We start from the raw sequence: 18,193 nt of genomic DNA, 5'->3' as shown, positions 1-18,193 counted from the left end.
TCTTCCCTCAGCTCAATGTCATCAGTGACTCCTTCCCTAGCTCCACCATGTCCTCATGAGGATTCCCTCGAACTGTTTGACCACAGTGTTGGGTACATGCTCCAGGAGGATGCCCAGCGTTTGGAAGGCTCTGATGACGATACTGAGCTCGATGAAGGCAGTAACATGAGCACGGACAGAGGGGGTGCCCAAGAAGGACAGCAATCTGGCAGTCATGCTCCCCCTGCTGCAGCATACTGCCAGGTTTGCTCCAGTGATGAGGAGGGAGGGGATGATGAGGTCACTGACTCAACGTGGGTGCCTGATAGGAGAGAGGAGGAGGAGGAGGAGGAGGAGGAGGAGGAGGCGGCGGCACATCACCAACGAGGCAGGATGCCCTCCAGGGGCCAGCCTAAGGGCAGCACATTGACTGCATCACACCCCAAAGCTCCACATGTGCAGGGCGCTGCAGTCTCTGCGCGTTATTCAAAAAGTTCTTTGGTGTGGGCCTTTTTTGAGACGAGTACATCAGATCGCACCGCTGCTATTTGCAACATATGTCTCAAGCGTATCTCGCGTGGCCAAAACATCTCCCGCTTGGGTACCACATGCTTGACCAGACATATGTTGACCTGCCATGCAGTTCGTTGGCAAGCGTATCTAAAAGACCCACACCAAAGAACAAAGAGGATCTCTCCTTGCTCCTCATCAGCTGAGATTTCCAACCCCACTAGACCTTCAGTCCTCTCTGAGACCTGCAGTGAGAGGAATGAAGGTGTAGAATTAGGTGTGTCACAGCCAAGTACTTGTGGGCAATCTGCTTTTGGTACACCGACGTCAGATTGTACCAGGCAAATTTCCCTGCCCCAGCTGCTGCACCGCCGAAAGAAGTTTGCTCCCAGCCATCCACATGCCCAGCGGTTGAATGCTAGCTTGGCAAAATTGCTAGCACTTCAACTGCTGCCTTTTCAGTTGGTAGACTCTGCCCCCTTCCGTGAGTTTGTGGAATGTGCGGTTCCTCAGTGGCAGGTACCCAAACGCCACTTTTTCTCACGGAAGGCGATTCCGGCTCTCTACCGGCATGTGGAAGGCAATGTCCATGCCTCGCTGGACAGGGCGGTCAGCGGTAAGGTGCATATTACCGCTGACTCATGGTCCAGCAGGCATGGACAGGGACGTTACCTAAGTTTCACGGCGCATTGGGTGACTCTGCTGGCAGCTGGGAAGGATGCAGGACAAGGTGCAGTAGTGTTGGAGGTTGTTCCGCCACCACGCCTCCAAAATGCTGATTGTGACACACCTCTCTCCTCCACCCCCTCCTCTTCTTCTTCCTCTATGGCCTCTTCCTCGGAACCAGCGGTGCTCCGTAGGCGTTCAAGGGGCTACGCAAGTATGCAGGCCAAAAGATGCCATGCGGTGCTTGAGCTGGTGTGCTTGGGGGACAGGAGCCACACTGGGGCAGAGGTTTTGTCAGCTCTGCAGAGGCAGGTTCAGAGGTGGTTGACGCCACGCCAACTTAAGGCAGGAATGGTGGTTTGCGACAATGGCACCAACCTCCTCTCTGCCCTCCGACAGGGACAAATGACCCATGTGCCCTGTTTGGCTCACGTCCTTAACTTGGTGGTGCAGCGGTTCTTGGGCAGGTACCCGGGCTTACAGGATGTCCTGAGGCAGGCCAGGAAAGTCTGTGTGCATTTCCGCCGGTCATATAATGCCAGTGCTCGGCTGACGGACCTCCAAAAGGAGTTTAACCTGCCCAAGAACCGCCTAATCTGTGACATGCCCACCAGGTGGAACTCAACGTTGGCCATGCTGCAGCGGCTGCACACGCAGCAGAGGGCCATCAATGAGTACCTGTGCGACTATGGCACCAGGACAGGGTCAGGGGAGCTTGGTTTTTTTTCCCCACGTCAGTGGGCCATGATCAGGGATGCATGCACTGTCCTGTCACCATTCGAGGAGGCCACGAGGATGGTGAGCAGTGACAGTGCATGCATCAGTGACACTGTCCCCCTTGTCCACCTGTTGGAGCACACGCTGCGTGGAATAATGGACAGGGCACTTGAGGCAGAACAGAGGCAGGAAGAGGAGGACTTCCTTAGCTCTCAAGGCCCCCTTTATCCAGACAGTGTTCCTGCGTGCCCGCCGATCACACAGGAAGAGGACGAGGAGGAAGAGGAGGAGGAGGAAGATTGTGTCAGTATGGAGGTGGAGCCTGGCACTCAGCATCAGCAGCAGTCTTTAAGGGATCAGTCCCAAGAAACACATGGACTTGTACGTGGCTGGGAGGAGGTGGCTGCGGACCATGTCGTTCTTAGTGACCCAGAGGACTCCGGACCGAATGCCTCAGCAAACCTACGCTGCATGGCCTCCCTGATCCTGCAAAGCCTGCGTAAGGATCCTCGTATTCGTGGTATCAAGGAGAAGGACCAATACTGGCTGGCAACCCTCCTTGATCCACGTTACAAGGGTAAGGTTGCGGACCTTATCTTGCCATCGCAGAGGGAGCAGAGGATGAAACATCTTCGGGAGGCCTTGCAGAAAGGTCTGTGCAACGCGTTCCCAGAGACTGGGAGGTTACAAACTCCTGTTTCTTGACAACGTGTTGCTGAGGCTTCGGTCAGTCAAAGAAGGAGCGGTGGAGAAGGTGGCCGTCTGACCGATGCGTTCAGACAATTTTTTGGTCCGCAGCCCCAAGGTATGATCGGTTCCAGCAACCATCGCCAGCGTCTGTTTTATATGGTGCAGGAATACCTAGGGGCAAGATCAGACTTGGACACCTTTCCCACCGAAAATCCTCTGGGTTACTGGGTCTTGAGGATGGATCACTGGCCAGAGCTTGCACAGTATGCAATTGAGCTACTGGCCTGTCCTGCATCCAGCGTTCTTTCGGAACGCACATTCAGTGCTGCTGGAGGCGTGGTAACCGATCACAGGGTGCATCTGTCCACCGACTCGGTCGATCGGCTGACCTTCATAAAAATGAATGAGTCTTGGATCACCACCAGCTACCAAGCACCTGATGCTGATGTAACCGAATAATTTTTTTTGAAATCTCAGATCCCTTCAAAGACTGCCTATGCTGATGCTGAGTGACTATCCCTGAGTAATTATCCTCTTCCTCCTCAATCATCACGCTGATAGCTTGTAAGAACATTTTTGGTTCTGGGCGCCACCACCAGTGCCTAAGGCCCAATTTTTCAGCCCCTGTTTAACAGGGGCGTGTAATTACAATTTTTGATGTAATACTTTGCAGCAGGGCTCGTTCCTGCATTCCAACTAGAGTGTCTGTGAGGGGTTGCAGTGTTGTGGCACCAGCACCAGTGCCTAAGGCCCAATTTTTCTGCCCCTGTCTAACAGGGGCGTGTAATTACAATTTTTGATGCAATACTTTGCAGCAGGGCTCGTTCCTGCGTTCCAACTAGAGTGTCTGTGAGGGGTTGCAGTGTTGTGGCACCAGCACCAGTGCCTAAGGCCCAATTTTTCTGCCCCTGTCTAACAGGGGCGTGTAATTACAATTTTTGAAGCAATACTTTGCAGCAGGGCTCGTTCCTGCGTTCCAACTAGAGTGTCTGTGAGGGGTTGCAGTGTTGTGGCACCAGCACCAGTGCCTAAGGCCCAATTTTTCTGCCCCTGTCTAACAGGGGCGTGTAATTACAATTTTTGAAGCAATACTTTGCAGCAGGGCTCATTCCTGCGTTCCAACTAGAGTGTCTGTGAGGGGTTGCAGTGTTGTGGCACCAGCACCAGTGCCTAAGGCCTAATTTTTCAGCTCCTGTTCAACAGGGGCATGTAATTACAATTCTTGATCTAATATTTCACAGCAGGGCCCTGTGAGGGCTTACAGTGTTGTGGCCACAGCAATACCTAAGGCCCAAATTTCTGCTGAGTATATAGGGCAGGACCCTACTTTCAAACATCTAACTTACAAATGACTCCTACTTGCAAACGGAAGGAGACAACAGGAAGTGAGATGAAATCTACCCCTAGGAAGGGAAATTCTCTCCTGTAAGAGTTAATATGGGAAAACAATTTCTCCTTTCCACTGATGCTTTCCAATCCTTGTTCCACAAAAAAACCCAAATTTTCAAAAAACATTTTTCATTGGGACAAAAAAGTGAGGTGAAATCTTCTGAAGAGGAGGAAAGACAGCAAAACAAATGTCACAGGGGTGATAACCCTTCCCTATGTTTTCCAAAAAGCTTAGAAAAGATTTTTTGGCTGGAGCTAAACACGTTAAAAATGTTCAAAATTACAAACAGATTCTACTTAACAACAAACCTACAGTCCCTGTCTTGTTTGCACTGCTGTTCAGAGTATATAGGGCCTGGTGGCCCCACACCTTTCCTTATTTTAATTTGGGTGCGGGGTTCCCCTTAATATCCATACAAGACCCAAAGGGCCTGGTAATGGACTGGGGGGTACCCATGCCGTTTGTCTCACTGATTTTCATCCATATTGCCATGACCCGACATGACATTAAACCCGCAAGCAGTTTTAAATGAGATTTTTTCCTTTAAAAATGACATTTGGTGCAGGGACTGTTCTAAACATGGGAAACACGCGTCACTTTACAGGCATACTATAGACACCCCCCAGGTACGATATTTAAAGGAATATTTCACTTTTTTTTTTTACTTTAAGCATCATTAAAATCACTGCTCCCGAAAAAACGGCCGTTTTTAAAAGTTTTTTTTGCATTGATACATGTCCCCTGGGGTAGGACCCGGGTCCCCAAACCCTTTTTAGGACAATACCATGCAAATTAGCCTTTAAAATGAGCACTTTTGATTTCGAACGTTCGAGTCCCATAGACGTCAATGGGGTTCTAACGTTCGTGCGAACTTTCGGTCCGTTCGCGGGTTCTGGTGCGAACCGAACCGGGGGGTGTTCGGCTCATCCCTAATATACACTGTATTCAGTTTAGCTAGATCCGTTCCTGTTATCTTCTAGACTATTTACATTTAGTGCAGTGCGTCCTACTCACAGTGTTCAGCTAGATCCGTTCCTGTTATCTTCCTACTGACAGGCAGGCTTGTCTTGTTACAGTATATAAAGCTACCTGAAGAAAATTACTGGTGTTCTTTTGATCCTATTAGTACCACGGTCAGGCAGCTAGACTATTTACATTTAGTGCAGTGCGTCCTGCTCACAGTGTTCAGCTAGATCCGTTCCTGTTATCTTCCTACTGACAGGCAGGCTTGTCTTGTTACAGTATTTACAGTTACCTAAAGAAAATTACTGGTGTTCTTTTGATCCTATTAGTACCACGGTCAGGCAGCTAGACTATTTACATTTAGTACAGTGCGTCCTGCTCACAGTGTTCAGCTAGATCCATTCCTGTTATCTTCCTACTGACAGGCAGGCTTGTCTTGTTAAAGTATTTACAGCTACCTAAAGAAAATTACTGGTGTTCTTTTGATCCTATTAGTACCACGGTCAGGCAGCTAGACTATTTACAGTTAGTGCAGTGCGTCCTGCTCACAGTGTTCAGCTAAACCTACAAGTTAGTGAGGTGCGTCCACCTCACAGTGTTCAGCTAAAGCTACCTGTAGAAGGTTGGTGGTGTTCTCATACTACAGGCAGGCAGTTGATTTTGCTAGCTGCAGTATATATATATATATATATTCGGCAGCTGGCCGTGTTGAGCCGCAACATGCGGAAGACTTGGTCAAGTGGATGACCAAGCCGTCCTCATCCTCCTCATCCTCTCTCACCCATGCACAGGGTGCTTTGTCTGGCAAAGCAGCGGCCTCTTCCCTCGGCTCAATGTCATCAGTGACTCCTTCCCTAGCTCCACCATGTCCTCCTGAGGAGTCCCTCGAACTGTTTGACCACAGTGTTGGGTACATGCTCCAGGAGGATGTCCAGCGTTTGGAAGGCTCTGATGATGATACTGAGCTCGATGAAGGCAGTAACATGAGCACGGACAGAGGGGGTGCCCAAGAAGGACAGCAATCTGGCAGTCATGCTCCCCCTGCTGCAGCATACTGCCAGGTTTGCTCCAGTGATGAGGAGGGAGGGGATGATGAGGTCACTGACTCAACATGGGTGCCTGATAGGAGAGAGGAGGAGGAGGAGTAGGAGGCGGCACATCACCAACGAGGCAGGATGCCCTCCAGGGGCCAGCCTAAGGGCAGCACATTGACTGCATCACATGTGCAGGGCGTTGCAGTCTCTGCACGCTATTCAAAAAGTTCTTTGGTGTTGGCCTTTTTTGAGACGAGTGCATCAGATCGCACCGCTGCTATTTGCAACATATGTCTCAAGCGTATCTCACGTGGCCAAAACATCTCCCGCTTGGGTACCACATGCTTGACCAGACATATGTTGACCTGCCATGCAGTTCGTTGGCAAGCGCATCTAAAAGACCCACACCAAAGAACAAAGAGGACCTCTCCTTGCTCCTCATCAGCTGAGATTTCCAACCCCACTAGACCTTCAGTCCTCTCTGAGACCTGCACTGAGAGGAATGAAGGTGTAGAATTAGGTGTGTCACAGCCAAGTACTTGTGGGCAATCTGCTTTTGGTACACCGACGTCAGATTGTACCAGGCAAATTTCCCTGCCCCAGCTGCTGCACCGCCGAAAGAAGTTTGCTCCCAGCCATCCACATGCCCAGCGGTTGAATGCTAGCTTGGCAAAATTGCTAGCACTTCAACTGCTGCCTTTTCAGTTGGTAGACTCTGCCCCCTTCCGTGAGTTTGTGGAATGTGCGGTTCCTCAGTGACAGGTACCCAAACACCACTTTTTCTCACGGAAGGCGATTCCGGCTCTCTACCAGCATATCTCACTGGACAGGGCGGTCAGCGGTAAGGTGCAGATTACCGCTGACTCATGGTCCAGCAGGCATGGACAAGGACGTTACCTAAGTTTCACGGCGCATTGGGTGACTCTGCTGGCAGCTGGGAAGGATGCAGGACAAGGTGCAGTAGTGTTGGAGGTTGTTCCGCCACCATGCCTCCAAAATGCTAATGATTGTGACACACCTCTCTCCTCCACCCCCTCCTCTTCTTCTTCCTCCATGGCCTCTTCCTCGGAACCAGTGGTGCTCCGTAGTCGTTCAAGGGGCTACGCAAGTACGCAGGCCAAAAGATGCCATGCGGTGCTTGAGCTGGTGTGCTTGGGGGACAGGAGCCACACTGGGGCAGAGGTTCTGTCAGCTCTGCAGGGGCAGGTTCAGAGGTGGTTGACGCCACGCCAACTTAAGGCAGGAATGGTGGTTTGCGACAATGGCACCAACCTCCTCTCTGCCCTCCGACAGGGACAAATGACCCATGTGCCCTGTTTGGCTCACGTCCTTAACTTGGTGGTGCAGCGGTTCTTGGGCAGGTACTCGGGCTTACGGGATGTCCTGAGGCAGGCCAGGAAAGTCTGTGTGCATTTCCGCCGGTCATATAATGCCAGTGCTCGGCTGACGGACCTCCAAAAGGAGTTTAACCTGCCCAAGAACCGCCTAATCTGTGACATGCCCACCAGGTGGAACTCAACGTTGGCCATGCTGCAGCGGCTGCACACACAGCAGAGGGCCATCAATGAGTACCTGTGCGACTATGGCACCAGGACAGGGTCAGGGGAGCTTGTTTTTTTTCCCCACGCCAGTGGGCCATGATCAGGGATGCATGCACTGTCCTGTCACCATTTGAGGAGGCCACGAGGATGGTGAGCAGTGACAGTGCATGCATCAGTGACACTGTCCCCCTTGTCCACCTGTTGGAGAACACGCTGCGTGGAATAATGGACAGGGCACTTGAGGCAGAACAGAGGCAGGAAGAGGAGGACTTCCTTAGCTCTCAAGGCCCCCTTTATCCAGACAGTGTTCCTGCGTGCCCACCGATCACCCAGGAAGATGAGGAGGAGGAGGAAGATTGTCTCAGTATGGAGGTGGAGCCTGGCACTCAGCATCAGCAGCAGTCTTTAAGGGATCAGTCCCAAGAAACACATGGACTTGTACGTGACTGGGAGGAGGTGGCTGCGGACCATGTCGTCCTTAGTGACCCAGAGGACTCCGGACCGAATGCCTCAGCAAACCTACGCTGCATGGCCTCCCTGATCCTGCAAAGCCTGCGTAAGGATCCTCGTATTCGTGGTATCAAGGAGAAGGACCAATACTGGCTGGCAACCCTCCTTGATCCACGTTACAAGGGTAAGGTTGCGGACCTTATCTTGCCATCGCAGAGGGAGCAGAGGATGAAACATCTTCGGGAGGCCTTGCAGAAAGGTCTGTGCAATGCGTTCCCAGAGACTGGGAGGTTACAAACTCCTGTTTCTGGACAACGTGTTGCTGAGGCTTCGGTCAGTCAAAGAAGGAGCGGTGGAGAAGGTGGCCGTCTGACCGATGCGTTCAGACAATTTTTTGGTCCGCAGCCCCAAGGTATGATCGGTTCCAGCAACCATCGCCAGCGTCTGTTTTACATGGTGCAGGAATACCTAGGGGCAAGATCAGACTTGGACACCTTTCCCACCGAAAATCCTCTGGGTTACTGGGTCTTGAGGATGGATCACTGGCCAGAGCTTGCACAGTATGCAATTGAGCTACTGGCCTTTCCTGCATCCAGCGTTCTTTCGGAACGCACATTCAGTGCTGCTGGAGGCGTGGTAACCGATCACAGGGTGCGTCTGTCCACCGACTCGGTCGATCGACTGACCTTCATAAAAATGAATCAGTCTTGGATCACCACCAGCTACCAAGCACCTGATGCTGATGTAACCGAATAATTTTTTTTGAAATCTCAGATCCCTTCAAAGACTGCCTATGCTGATGCTGAGTGACTATCCCTGAGTAATTATCCTCTTCCTCCTCAATCATCACGCTGATAGCTTGTAAGAACATTTTTGGTTCTGGGCGCCACCACCAGTGCCTAAGGCACAATTTTTCAGCCCCTGTTTAACAGGGGCGTGTAATTACAATTTTTGATGTAATACTTTGCAGCAGGGCTCGTTCCTGCATTCCAACTAGAGTGTCTGTGAGGGGTTGCAGTGTTGTGGCACCAGCACCAGTGCCCAAGGCCCAATTTTTCTGCTCCTGTCTAACAGGGGCGTGTAATTACAATTTTTGATGCAATACTTTGCAGCAGGGCTCGTTCCTGCATTCCAACTAGAGTGTCTGTGAGGGGTTGCAGTGTTGTGGCACCAGCACCAGTGCCTAAGGCCCAATTTTTCAGCCCTTGTTTAACAGGGGCGTGTAATTACAATTTTTGATGCAATACTTTGCAGCAGGGCTCGTTCCTGCGTTCCAACTAGAGTGTCTGTGAGGGGTTGCAGTGTTGTGGCACCAGCACCAGTGCCTAAGGCCCAATTTTTCTGCCCCTGTCTAACAGGGGCGTGTAATTACAATTTTTGATGCAATACTTTGCAGCAGGGCTCGTTCCTGCGTTCCAACTAGAGTGTCTGTAAGGGGTTGCAGTGTTGTGGCACCAGAACCAGTGCCTAAGGCCTAATTTTTCAGCTCCTGTTCAACAGGGGCATGTAATTACAATTCTTGATCTAATATTTCACAGCAAGGCCCTGTGAGGGCTTTCAGTGTTGTGGCCACAGCAACACCTAAGGCCCAAATTTCTGCTGAGTATATAGGGCAGGACCCTACTTTCAAACATCTAACTTACAAACGACTCCTACTTGCAAACGGAAGGAGACAACAGGAAGTGAGATGAAATCTACCCCTAGGAAGGGAAATTCTCTCCTGTAAGAGTTAATATAGGAAAAAAAAATCTCCTTTCCACTGATGCTTTCCAATCCTTGTTTCACAAAAAAACCCAAATTTTCAAAAAACATTTTTCATTGGGACAAAAAGTGAGGTGAAATCTTCTGAAGAGGAGGAAAGACAGCAAAACAAATGTAACAGGGGTGATAACCCTTCCCTATGTTTTCCAAAAAGCTTAAAAAAGATTTTTTGGCTGGAGCTAAACACGTTAAAAATGTACCCGTTCAAAATTACAAACAGATTCTACTTAACAACAAACCTACAGTCCCTGTCTTGTTTGCACCGCCTGTATGCTGCTGTTCAGATTATATAGGGCCTGGTGGCCCCACACCTTTCCTTATTTTAATTTGGGTGCGGGGTTCCCCTTAATATCCATACAAGACCCAAAGGGCCTGGTAATGGACTGGGGGGTACCCATGCCGTTTGTCTCACTGATTTTCATCCATATTGCCATGACCCGACATTAAATTAAACCCGCAAGCAGTTTTAAATGAGATTTTTTCCTTTAAAAATGACATTTGGTGCAGGGACTGTTCTAAACACGGGAAACACGCGTCACTTTACAGGCATACTATAGACACCCCCCAGGTACGATATTTAAAGGAATATTTCACTTTTTTTTTTTTTTACTTTAAGCATCATTAAAATCACTGCTCCCGAAAAAACGGCCGTTTTTAAAAGTTTTTTTTGCATTGATACATGTCCCCTGGGATAGGACCCGGGTCCCCAAACCCTTTTTAGGACAATACCATGCAAATTAGCCTTTAAAATGAGCACTTTTGATTTCGAACGTTCGAGTCCCATAGACGTCAATGGGGTTCTAACGTTCGTGCGAACTTTCGGTCCGTTCGCAGGTTCTGGTGCGAACCGAACTGGGGGGTGTTCGGCTCATCCCTAATACTGATATGTAGTATTTGTTTTAGATGTTTAAAGAAAATTGTAGATTGTATAAGTTAAATGGTTACTCACGTAGTTCATAGCCCCACCCTTAGGAATTTGAGAGTGAAATGACACCCACCTTTTTAAAAAGGAGGGGGAATACTCATTGAGAGCCTGCATCTGTGGGACTACAAGACAGAAATGAACCTTTCTGAATAAGAAAGGAGGGGGTTTGTTTTTTTAGGAGTAGAATGCCTGTAACAGAGTTTTTTGGCAGACATGCACTCCAGCAGATGCTGCAATAGACATTCACTCCAGTATACACAAGACACATACACAGCATGAGAACTGTTGTTACATCCACACACACATATCTGATTCTTGTAACATTTTGTTATTTTATTATTAAAACCAAAATTATCTTTTATTCAAGATAAACGGTTTACCAAGATTGATAATATTAAGAATGGAAAGATTTATTTAAATCAAAAACTAGATGCTGTTAGCACAAGTTTATACAGAAAGAAATATGGTGATCAAAGAGTTGCCACGTGTAAGGTCATACCCAGAGATGGTGAGATACATGTCACAGGCGGAACTAAAGTTTCAGGAGAAGTGGACCATGGCAAAGTAATTGGGAAGGTCCATTTGACATCTTGGATGTTCAAGGGACAATGGTACTAGTACAAGGATTTCTCAATTTAGTGAAAAAGCATGTATAAATAAAAATGTGGGTATAACAAATGTAATATTCTAAGATAAATGAAGCTGCTTTTATTTCTCCTAGTAATGAATTATATTTCATTAACCTGGAGGAATAATGGATTCAAAAAAAAGAAGAAAGATGTCAGTTCAACAAAGAAAGTGTTAAAGAGAGATTTATCATCATCACAGGATGCATCTTTTCACTAGTGACAATTTTATCTGTGGTAAAATATATCACAAACTGTTCCAGCTATGCAGAGGTTAACAGGATTGAAGAATTACACAACAAAGTCATTACATTATTCAGAGACAAAAGAGATCTAGATACTGATATCATTATAGATGACAAAAGGGATAAAGACATTGATATTAATACAGAGGACAAGAGTGATAAAGATATTGATCTTAATACAAATGACAGAATATAATTCTAGATACGTTGATATTAATACAGCTGAAGAATTTTATGGATATGTATGTGTAGGACAGAGATATGATTTCTGTATGGAATTATATTTCATTCGTATTAATAATGTTGAGGTAAACGTTAAAATAGAATCTAAAACAAATTTTGTTAAAATGCAGGGATCTTATAGACTAAACAACAAAACTGGAACTTTTGAATGTAATATATTGTTGAGGAGCTACTGGGCTATATACTTAAAGGGTAATGACTAGGGATGAGCCGAACACCCCCCTGTTCGGTTCGCACCAGAACATGCGAACAGGAAAAAAGTTCGTTCGAGCATGCGAACACCGTTAAAGTCTATGGGACACGAACATGAATAATCAAAAGTGCTAATTTTCAAGGCTTATATGCAAGTTATTGTCATAAAAAGTGTTTGGGGACCTGGGTCCTGCCCCAGGGGACATGGATCAATGCAAAAAAAAGTTTTAAAAACGGCAGTTTTTTCAGGAGCAGTGATTTTAATAATGCTTAAAGTCAAACAATAAAAGTGTAATGTCCCTTTAAATTCCCGTCACAGGGATTGACGTCACAGGGAATGCCACAGGGAAGTCCCGTCAAGTCACCGTGCGTCAGAGGGGGGCGGGGTCACCGGGTGGCCCCGCCCCCCCCGTTATTTAAGAACTGTCAGACGAGGAGCGCCGTCACACAGCGGGAGCCTCCCTCCATGCCAGCATGGATTGCGGAGCGGCCCGGAGAAGAAAATGAAGAAGAAGAGAAGAAGAGAAGAAAAGAAGAAAAGAAGAAAAGAAGAAGAGAAGAAGAGAAGAGCGGGAGCCTCCCCCCCATGCCATGGGTGCGGAGCGGCCCGAGGAGAAGAAGACAGAAGACGCCGCGGAGGAGATGCTGGACGAGAACGCCGGAGGAAGAACCAGAAGAACCAGAAGAGCCAGAAGAACCAGAAGATGAAGGAAGATAGAAGAAAGAAGAAGCATTTAAATAAAGGAATTGTCAAAAACTGTCTCTTGTCATTTTTAACATTTTTGACACTTTTTTCGTGAAATGGTAGGGGTACTTATGTATCCCCTTACCATTTCACACAGGGGGGGGCCGGGATCTGGGGGTCACCTTGTTAAAGGGGGCTTCCAGATTCCGATAAGCCCCCCACCCGCAGACCCCCACAACCACCGGCCAGGGTTGTGGGGATGAGGCCCTTGTCCTCATCAACATGGGGACAAGGTGTTTTGGGGGGCTACCCCAAAGCACCCTCCCAATGTTGAGGGCATGTGGCCTGGTACGGTTCAGGAGGGAGGGGGGGCCGCACTCTTGTCCCCCCCTCTTTTCCTGCGGCCTGCCAGGTTGCGTGCTCGGATAAGGGTCTGGTATGGATTTTTGGGGGGACCCCACGCCGTTTTTTTTTTTTTTTTTTGGCGCGGGGTTCCCCTTAAAATCCATACCAGACCTGAAGGGTCTGGTATGGAATTTAGGGGGAACCCCACGTCATTTTTTTTTTTAAATTTTGGCCGGGGTTCCCCTTAATATCCATACCAGACCTGAAGGGCCTGGTATGGAATTTAGGGGGACCCCCACGTCATTTTTTTTTTTTAATTTTGGTTCGGGGTTCCCCTTTGGGGAATTCCCATGCCGTTTTTATCAATGAACTTCTATGTGTATTGTCGGCAATGCAATAGCCGCGGGTAGTTTTAAATGAGTTTTTTCCTTCAAAATGTCATTTTGCTGTCAGACTGTTCTAAACACAGGAAACATGCGCCCCTTTACAGGCACACTATAGACACCCCCCAGGTACGAAATTTAAAGGGATATTACACTTTTATTGATTGACTTTAAGTATTATTAAAATCACTGCTCCTGAAAAAACGGCCGTTTTTAAAACTTTTTTTTGCATTGATCCATGTCCCCTGGGGCAGGACCCAGGTCCCCAAACACTTTTTATGACAATAACTTGCATATTAGCCTTTAAAATTAGCACTTTTGATTTCTTCCATAGACTTTTAAAGGGTGTTCCGCGGCATTCGAATTTGCCGCGAACACCCCAAATTGTTCGCTGTTCGGTGAACTTGCGAACAGCCAATGTTCGAGTCGAACATGAGTTCGACTCGAACTCGAAGCTCATCCCTAGTAATGACTCAACAATTTGGTCTGGAGATGATACTAATACTATGTCAAGATCTGGGAAAGTATTTTATCCCTTAGATCACTTTTATTACCTTTTTCAAAGTTTCGTAAAAATATTAGATCCAGAACATTTAAATATAATTAGAGATGAAAAAGGGGATGTTGTAAGAACATGGGATTTTAAAGTAACAAGACAATTAACACAAATAAGGGTTAAAGTTAGTATTTCTGTGGTCAAAATGATTATTCCAGAAATGTATATTTTCCCACAATCTTTAAACATTTTTGAAGATAAAGATAGTTTGCATTTGATATGTAAAACAAAAATATATGTACCTCAAGATTCATTGGTAACTTGTAAAAGGAACGATGAATTTTTGGGAAGTTTTCTTCACAGTTCTACTATGATAATTCATAAAGGAATTTATGGTAGTGTGAATTGGATCAATAATACTTTTGTTTATCAACAAATGAGAGTATCTTTGAATAATACTGGTATATATGAATGTTGCATAACAATAGTAAATTATCCAATGAAATGTGCGAAGGCAAGTGTTGTTGTAATGTCTCCTAGGAAAACTCTGTGTTGGTAAGAAAAGTGTCTCAGCAAATCCATTTCAGATTAACCATTTCCAATCCAGAATTCTTTTGAGAGAGGGAAAGTTTGTCATTATATTGTGGAACTTTAATGTTTCAGAATGGAAAATTTCTACAAGGTTTCCACAATGTCAAGGACATTTGGTTAATATGGAATTGGGTATTGAAAGATGGTTTGGAATTAATAGTAGAAATCATAACAGAAATAAGCGTGATATTGTTGAAGGTATTTTAGGAGGGATTGGCACAATTGGGAGTATAACTAATAGTATGGATATTAATACTTTAAAGTCTGATCTTGAGACAGCTGGTTTAGTGGGTAGTAACGGGATTAAAATACAGAGAAATTTAAATGAAATTTTAGAAAATATGGTTATTAAAACTGCTAATATAATGCGTCCATCTATTTTACATCAGAATTGTCCCATCAAAACTGCCCCCCATCAAAACTTCACCATCGTAAAGCCACCATCAGAATTGTCCCATCAAAACTACCCCATCATATTGCCCCATCAAAACTGCCCCCATCAAAACGGCCCCATCAAAATTGCCTCCATCAAAACTGCCCCATCATATTGCCCCCATCAAAACTGATACCATTAAAACTACCCCATCAAAACAGCCCCATAATATTGCCACCATCAAAACTGCCCTATCATATTGCCCCTATCAAAACTGCCCACATCAAAACTGCCCCATCAGAATTGCCCACATCGAAACTGCCCCATCAGAATTGCCCCACCAAAACTACCCCATCATATTGCCACCATCAAAACTGCCCCATCAAAATTGCCCCCATCAGAATCGCCCCATCAAAACTGCCCCATCATATTGCCACCATCAGAATTTCCCCATCAAAACTGCCCTCTTTTAAACTGCCCCATCATATTGCCACCATCAAAACTTCCCACATCAAGACTGCCCCATCAAAAATGCCCCATCAAAACTGCCCCCATCAAAACTGCTCCATCAAAATTGCCCCCATCAGATTTGCCCCATCAAAGCTGCCCCCATCAAAACTGCCCCATCAGATTGCCACCATCAAAACTGCCCCATCAAAAATGCTCCCATCAGAATTGCCTCATCTAAAACTGCCCCATCATACTGCCCCATCAAAATTGACCCCATCAGAATTAACCCATCAAATCTACCCCATCAAAACTGCCCCATCATATTGCCATTATCAGAACTGCCCCATAATATTGCCCCCATCAAAACTGCCCCATTAGAATTGCCCCATCAAAACTGCCCCCATCAAGACTGCCCCGTCATATTGCCTCATCAAAACTGCCCCGTCATATTGCCCCATCAAAACTGCCCCATCATATTCCTCTATTATAAATCAGTACATGGTGTGTCTGTCCCCTCCCCCGGGCTCTGTATGTAATCAGAGCTGAGATGCTCCAGCCACCTCCCCACTGCTCATCACTGTGTATAAGAAGCTTTGGTAACCATGGCAACAAAAGCCTGGTTGCCCTTATTTAAAATGGCGCTGGCCGCCTTGCAATCTTGTAATTTCTGGTTTTGAAATAACACGATGCTACGGCCCAGCGGTGCCTATTGCCTCCTGGGATTGATGACAAACATTTCCCAGGAGGCATTGCAGAGAGGGGAGGAAATGCTGGGCTGCGGCCGAGGACAGGACGTGCCAACTACTATACAGTATATAACAGTGAGTTTAAGGGGAAAATATGTCAATTCTTTATCAGCACACACAGCGGTTTTGGAGGGAAATTTAAAAAATATGGGTGGAGCTCCACTTTAAGGTCCCGTTGTCACCGGCCCACTAGGGCACAAAAAGTGCAGCTAAAACACCACTAAAGCACCGCAAAAATGACCAGCGATTTAGGGCTGTTTTATCGGCTCTGCATTGTGAAAGGGGTCTTACTACACAAGTCACTGTATGGTGATTGGAGATGGAAGTAGTGGTGAATGGCTTATAGGAAATCCACTTTTTCACATTTATGAACTTTCTCTTGATGTTTGTAATTTTATAAGATAACTTTGTTGCTCTTCAGGTTTATGTATTTTTGTACATTATATGTTATATAGATTGAAGTTGCTGTGAATAGCTTGGAGGAGATCTGCCATCCTCAGATATATGAAAGTGTATTTTTGTAGTGAATATAATTGTTATATCTGATCACTATTGGTGGAATTATCACATCTAGTATAATATGGAAGACTGCAGCACTAGTATATAACATTCACACAATATAGCTGTGACAATATAACAATAAAAGTGAGACTCCTCATCACAACACTCCCTATAAGTGTATATATAACAATGGTATGGAGACTATTTCACTGATAACTAATGAAGATAATTTATAATCAGCATATATAAAACTAGTGCAGTAATATTAGTACAACATTTTCAAAAAAGTTCCAAATAAAGAACGGTAATAATAAAATCTTCTCCACACCATAAGATCAAATACTCCACCATGATGTTCAAAGGAAATCTCAAAGTACAATGGTGTCACTTTTAGTCAATGAAGTTTCCACAACATGAGTGAGACTTCTGTGACCACCAAAGTGAATCTCCACAACTGAATCCAAGATTTAGCAGAAAGTTGGAGGTGAAAACCTAGAGGTCAGTGTGAGTGTGTATGGTCCAATCCCCATACAGGAGTAATGAATGGATCACACCACCTCATCCACTTCTCATGTCACATTTAGTAATAAAGTGATCTCATATTAATGATTCCAATAAAGAGAAATGAGTTCCATTCATGTAGAGCAGGGATCTGCAATTAGCGGACCTCCACCTGTTGCAAAACTACAAGTCCCATCATGCCTCTGCCTCTGGGTGTCATGCTTGTGGCTGTCAGAGTCTTGCTATGCCTCATTGGATTTGTAGTTCTGCAACAGCTGGAGGTCCGCTAATCACATATCCCGGATGTAGAGAATAGTTACATTCATTCCTGGGGGAGAAATTAATTTTCTTCTGGTAACATTCTTCTCTTCTTCTACAGATTGTCCTCTAATCACCTGACAGACAGTTCCTGCCCCCACCTGGCATCTGGAATAAGAAATAACCAGACACTGAGGACACTGATCCTCTATGGAAACAATCTGGAAGGTCCTCATTTCAGGGATCTGATGGAAGCTCTGACAACAAGCCAGATAGAGGAATTACTGTGAGTATAACAGGACTGACTGAGACAATAATATTCTGGGACCGTTTTATATTCAAACCACATAAATAATATAGAAATATGAGAATGTCATCAAATTCCATCTTTAGGCTCCATAAGGCTCCATGCACACTGGGCTTAAAAAAATGTCAGTTCCCTTGGCAGAAAAAAACTTTCATATAGAGATTTTATTGTACAAAGTTTAGACGAGTTTAGGAGAGTTTTGCATTTTTTTGCCAGAAAGCTCCAATCAGAAACACGAACCAAAAGGTTTTTTTTCCTGCCTCTAAACATTGAGCTCAAAATATGTCTGTAATCGTCCCAATGTGTATGGAGACATAGGAGAAGATGGAGCTGCTTCTACAGGCAGAACACAAAACTCCTGTTGTAGCAGCAATGTTTTAAACCAGTGTGCATTGAGCCTAAATATCCAATACTGGACTATTACACTAGATTACCAAAAGTATTGGGACACCTGCCTTTACACACATGAACTTTAATGGCATCCCAGTCTTAGTCCGTAGGGTTCAATATTGAGTTGGCCCACCCTTTTCAGTTATAACAGCTTAATTTCTTATGGGAATGCTGTCCACAAGGTTTAGGAGGGTGTCTATGGGAATGTTTGACCATTCTTCCAAAAGCACATTTG

At 46.0% G+C, this 18,193-nt stretch overlaps 1 protein-coding gene across 1 annotated transcript in view; it reads left to right on the top strand.

The window, feature by feature from the left end:
- Positions 1-18,193, top strand: part of LOC141117755 (NACHT, LRR and PYD domains-containing protein 3-like) — a 646,257-nt gene that overhangs the window by 551,711 nt on the left and 76,353 nt on the right. The window contains exon 12 of the mRNA XM_073610770.1: positions 17,383-17,547. Within this exon, the coding sequence (XP_073466871.1) occupies positions 17,383-17,547 (165 nt within the window). The remainder of the gene's footprint in view (positions 1-17,382; positions 17,548-18,193) is intronic.

The sequence above is a fragment of the Aquarana catesbeiana genome, linkage group LG13 (genome assembly GCF_042186555.1).
Source record: "Aquarana catesbeiana isolate 2022-GZ linkage group LG13, ASM4218655v1, whole genome shotgun sequence".
Classification (NCBI taxonomy): domain Eukaryota; kingdom Metazoa; phylum Chordata; class Amphibia; order Anura; family Ranidae; genus Aquarana; species Aquarana catesbeiana.
Note: the sequence above shows the minus strand (reverse complement) of the source record. Positions and strands in the feature narration are given on the sequence as shown.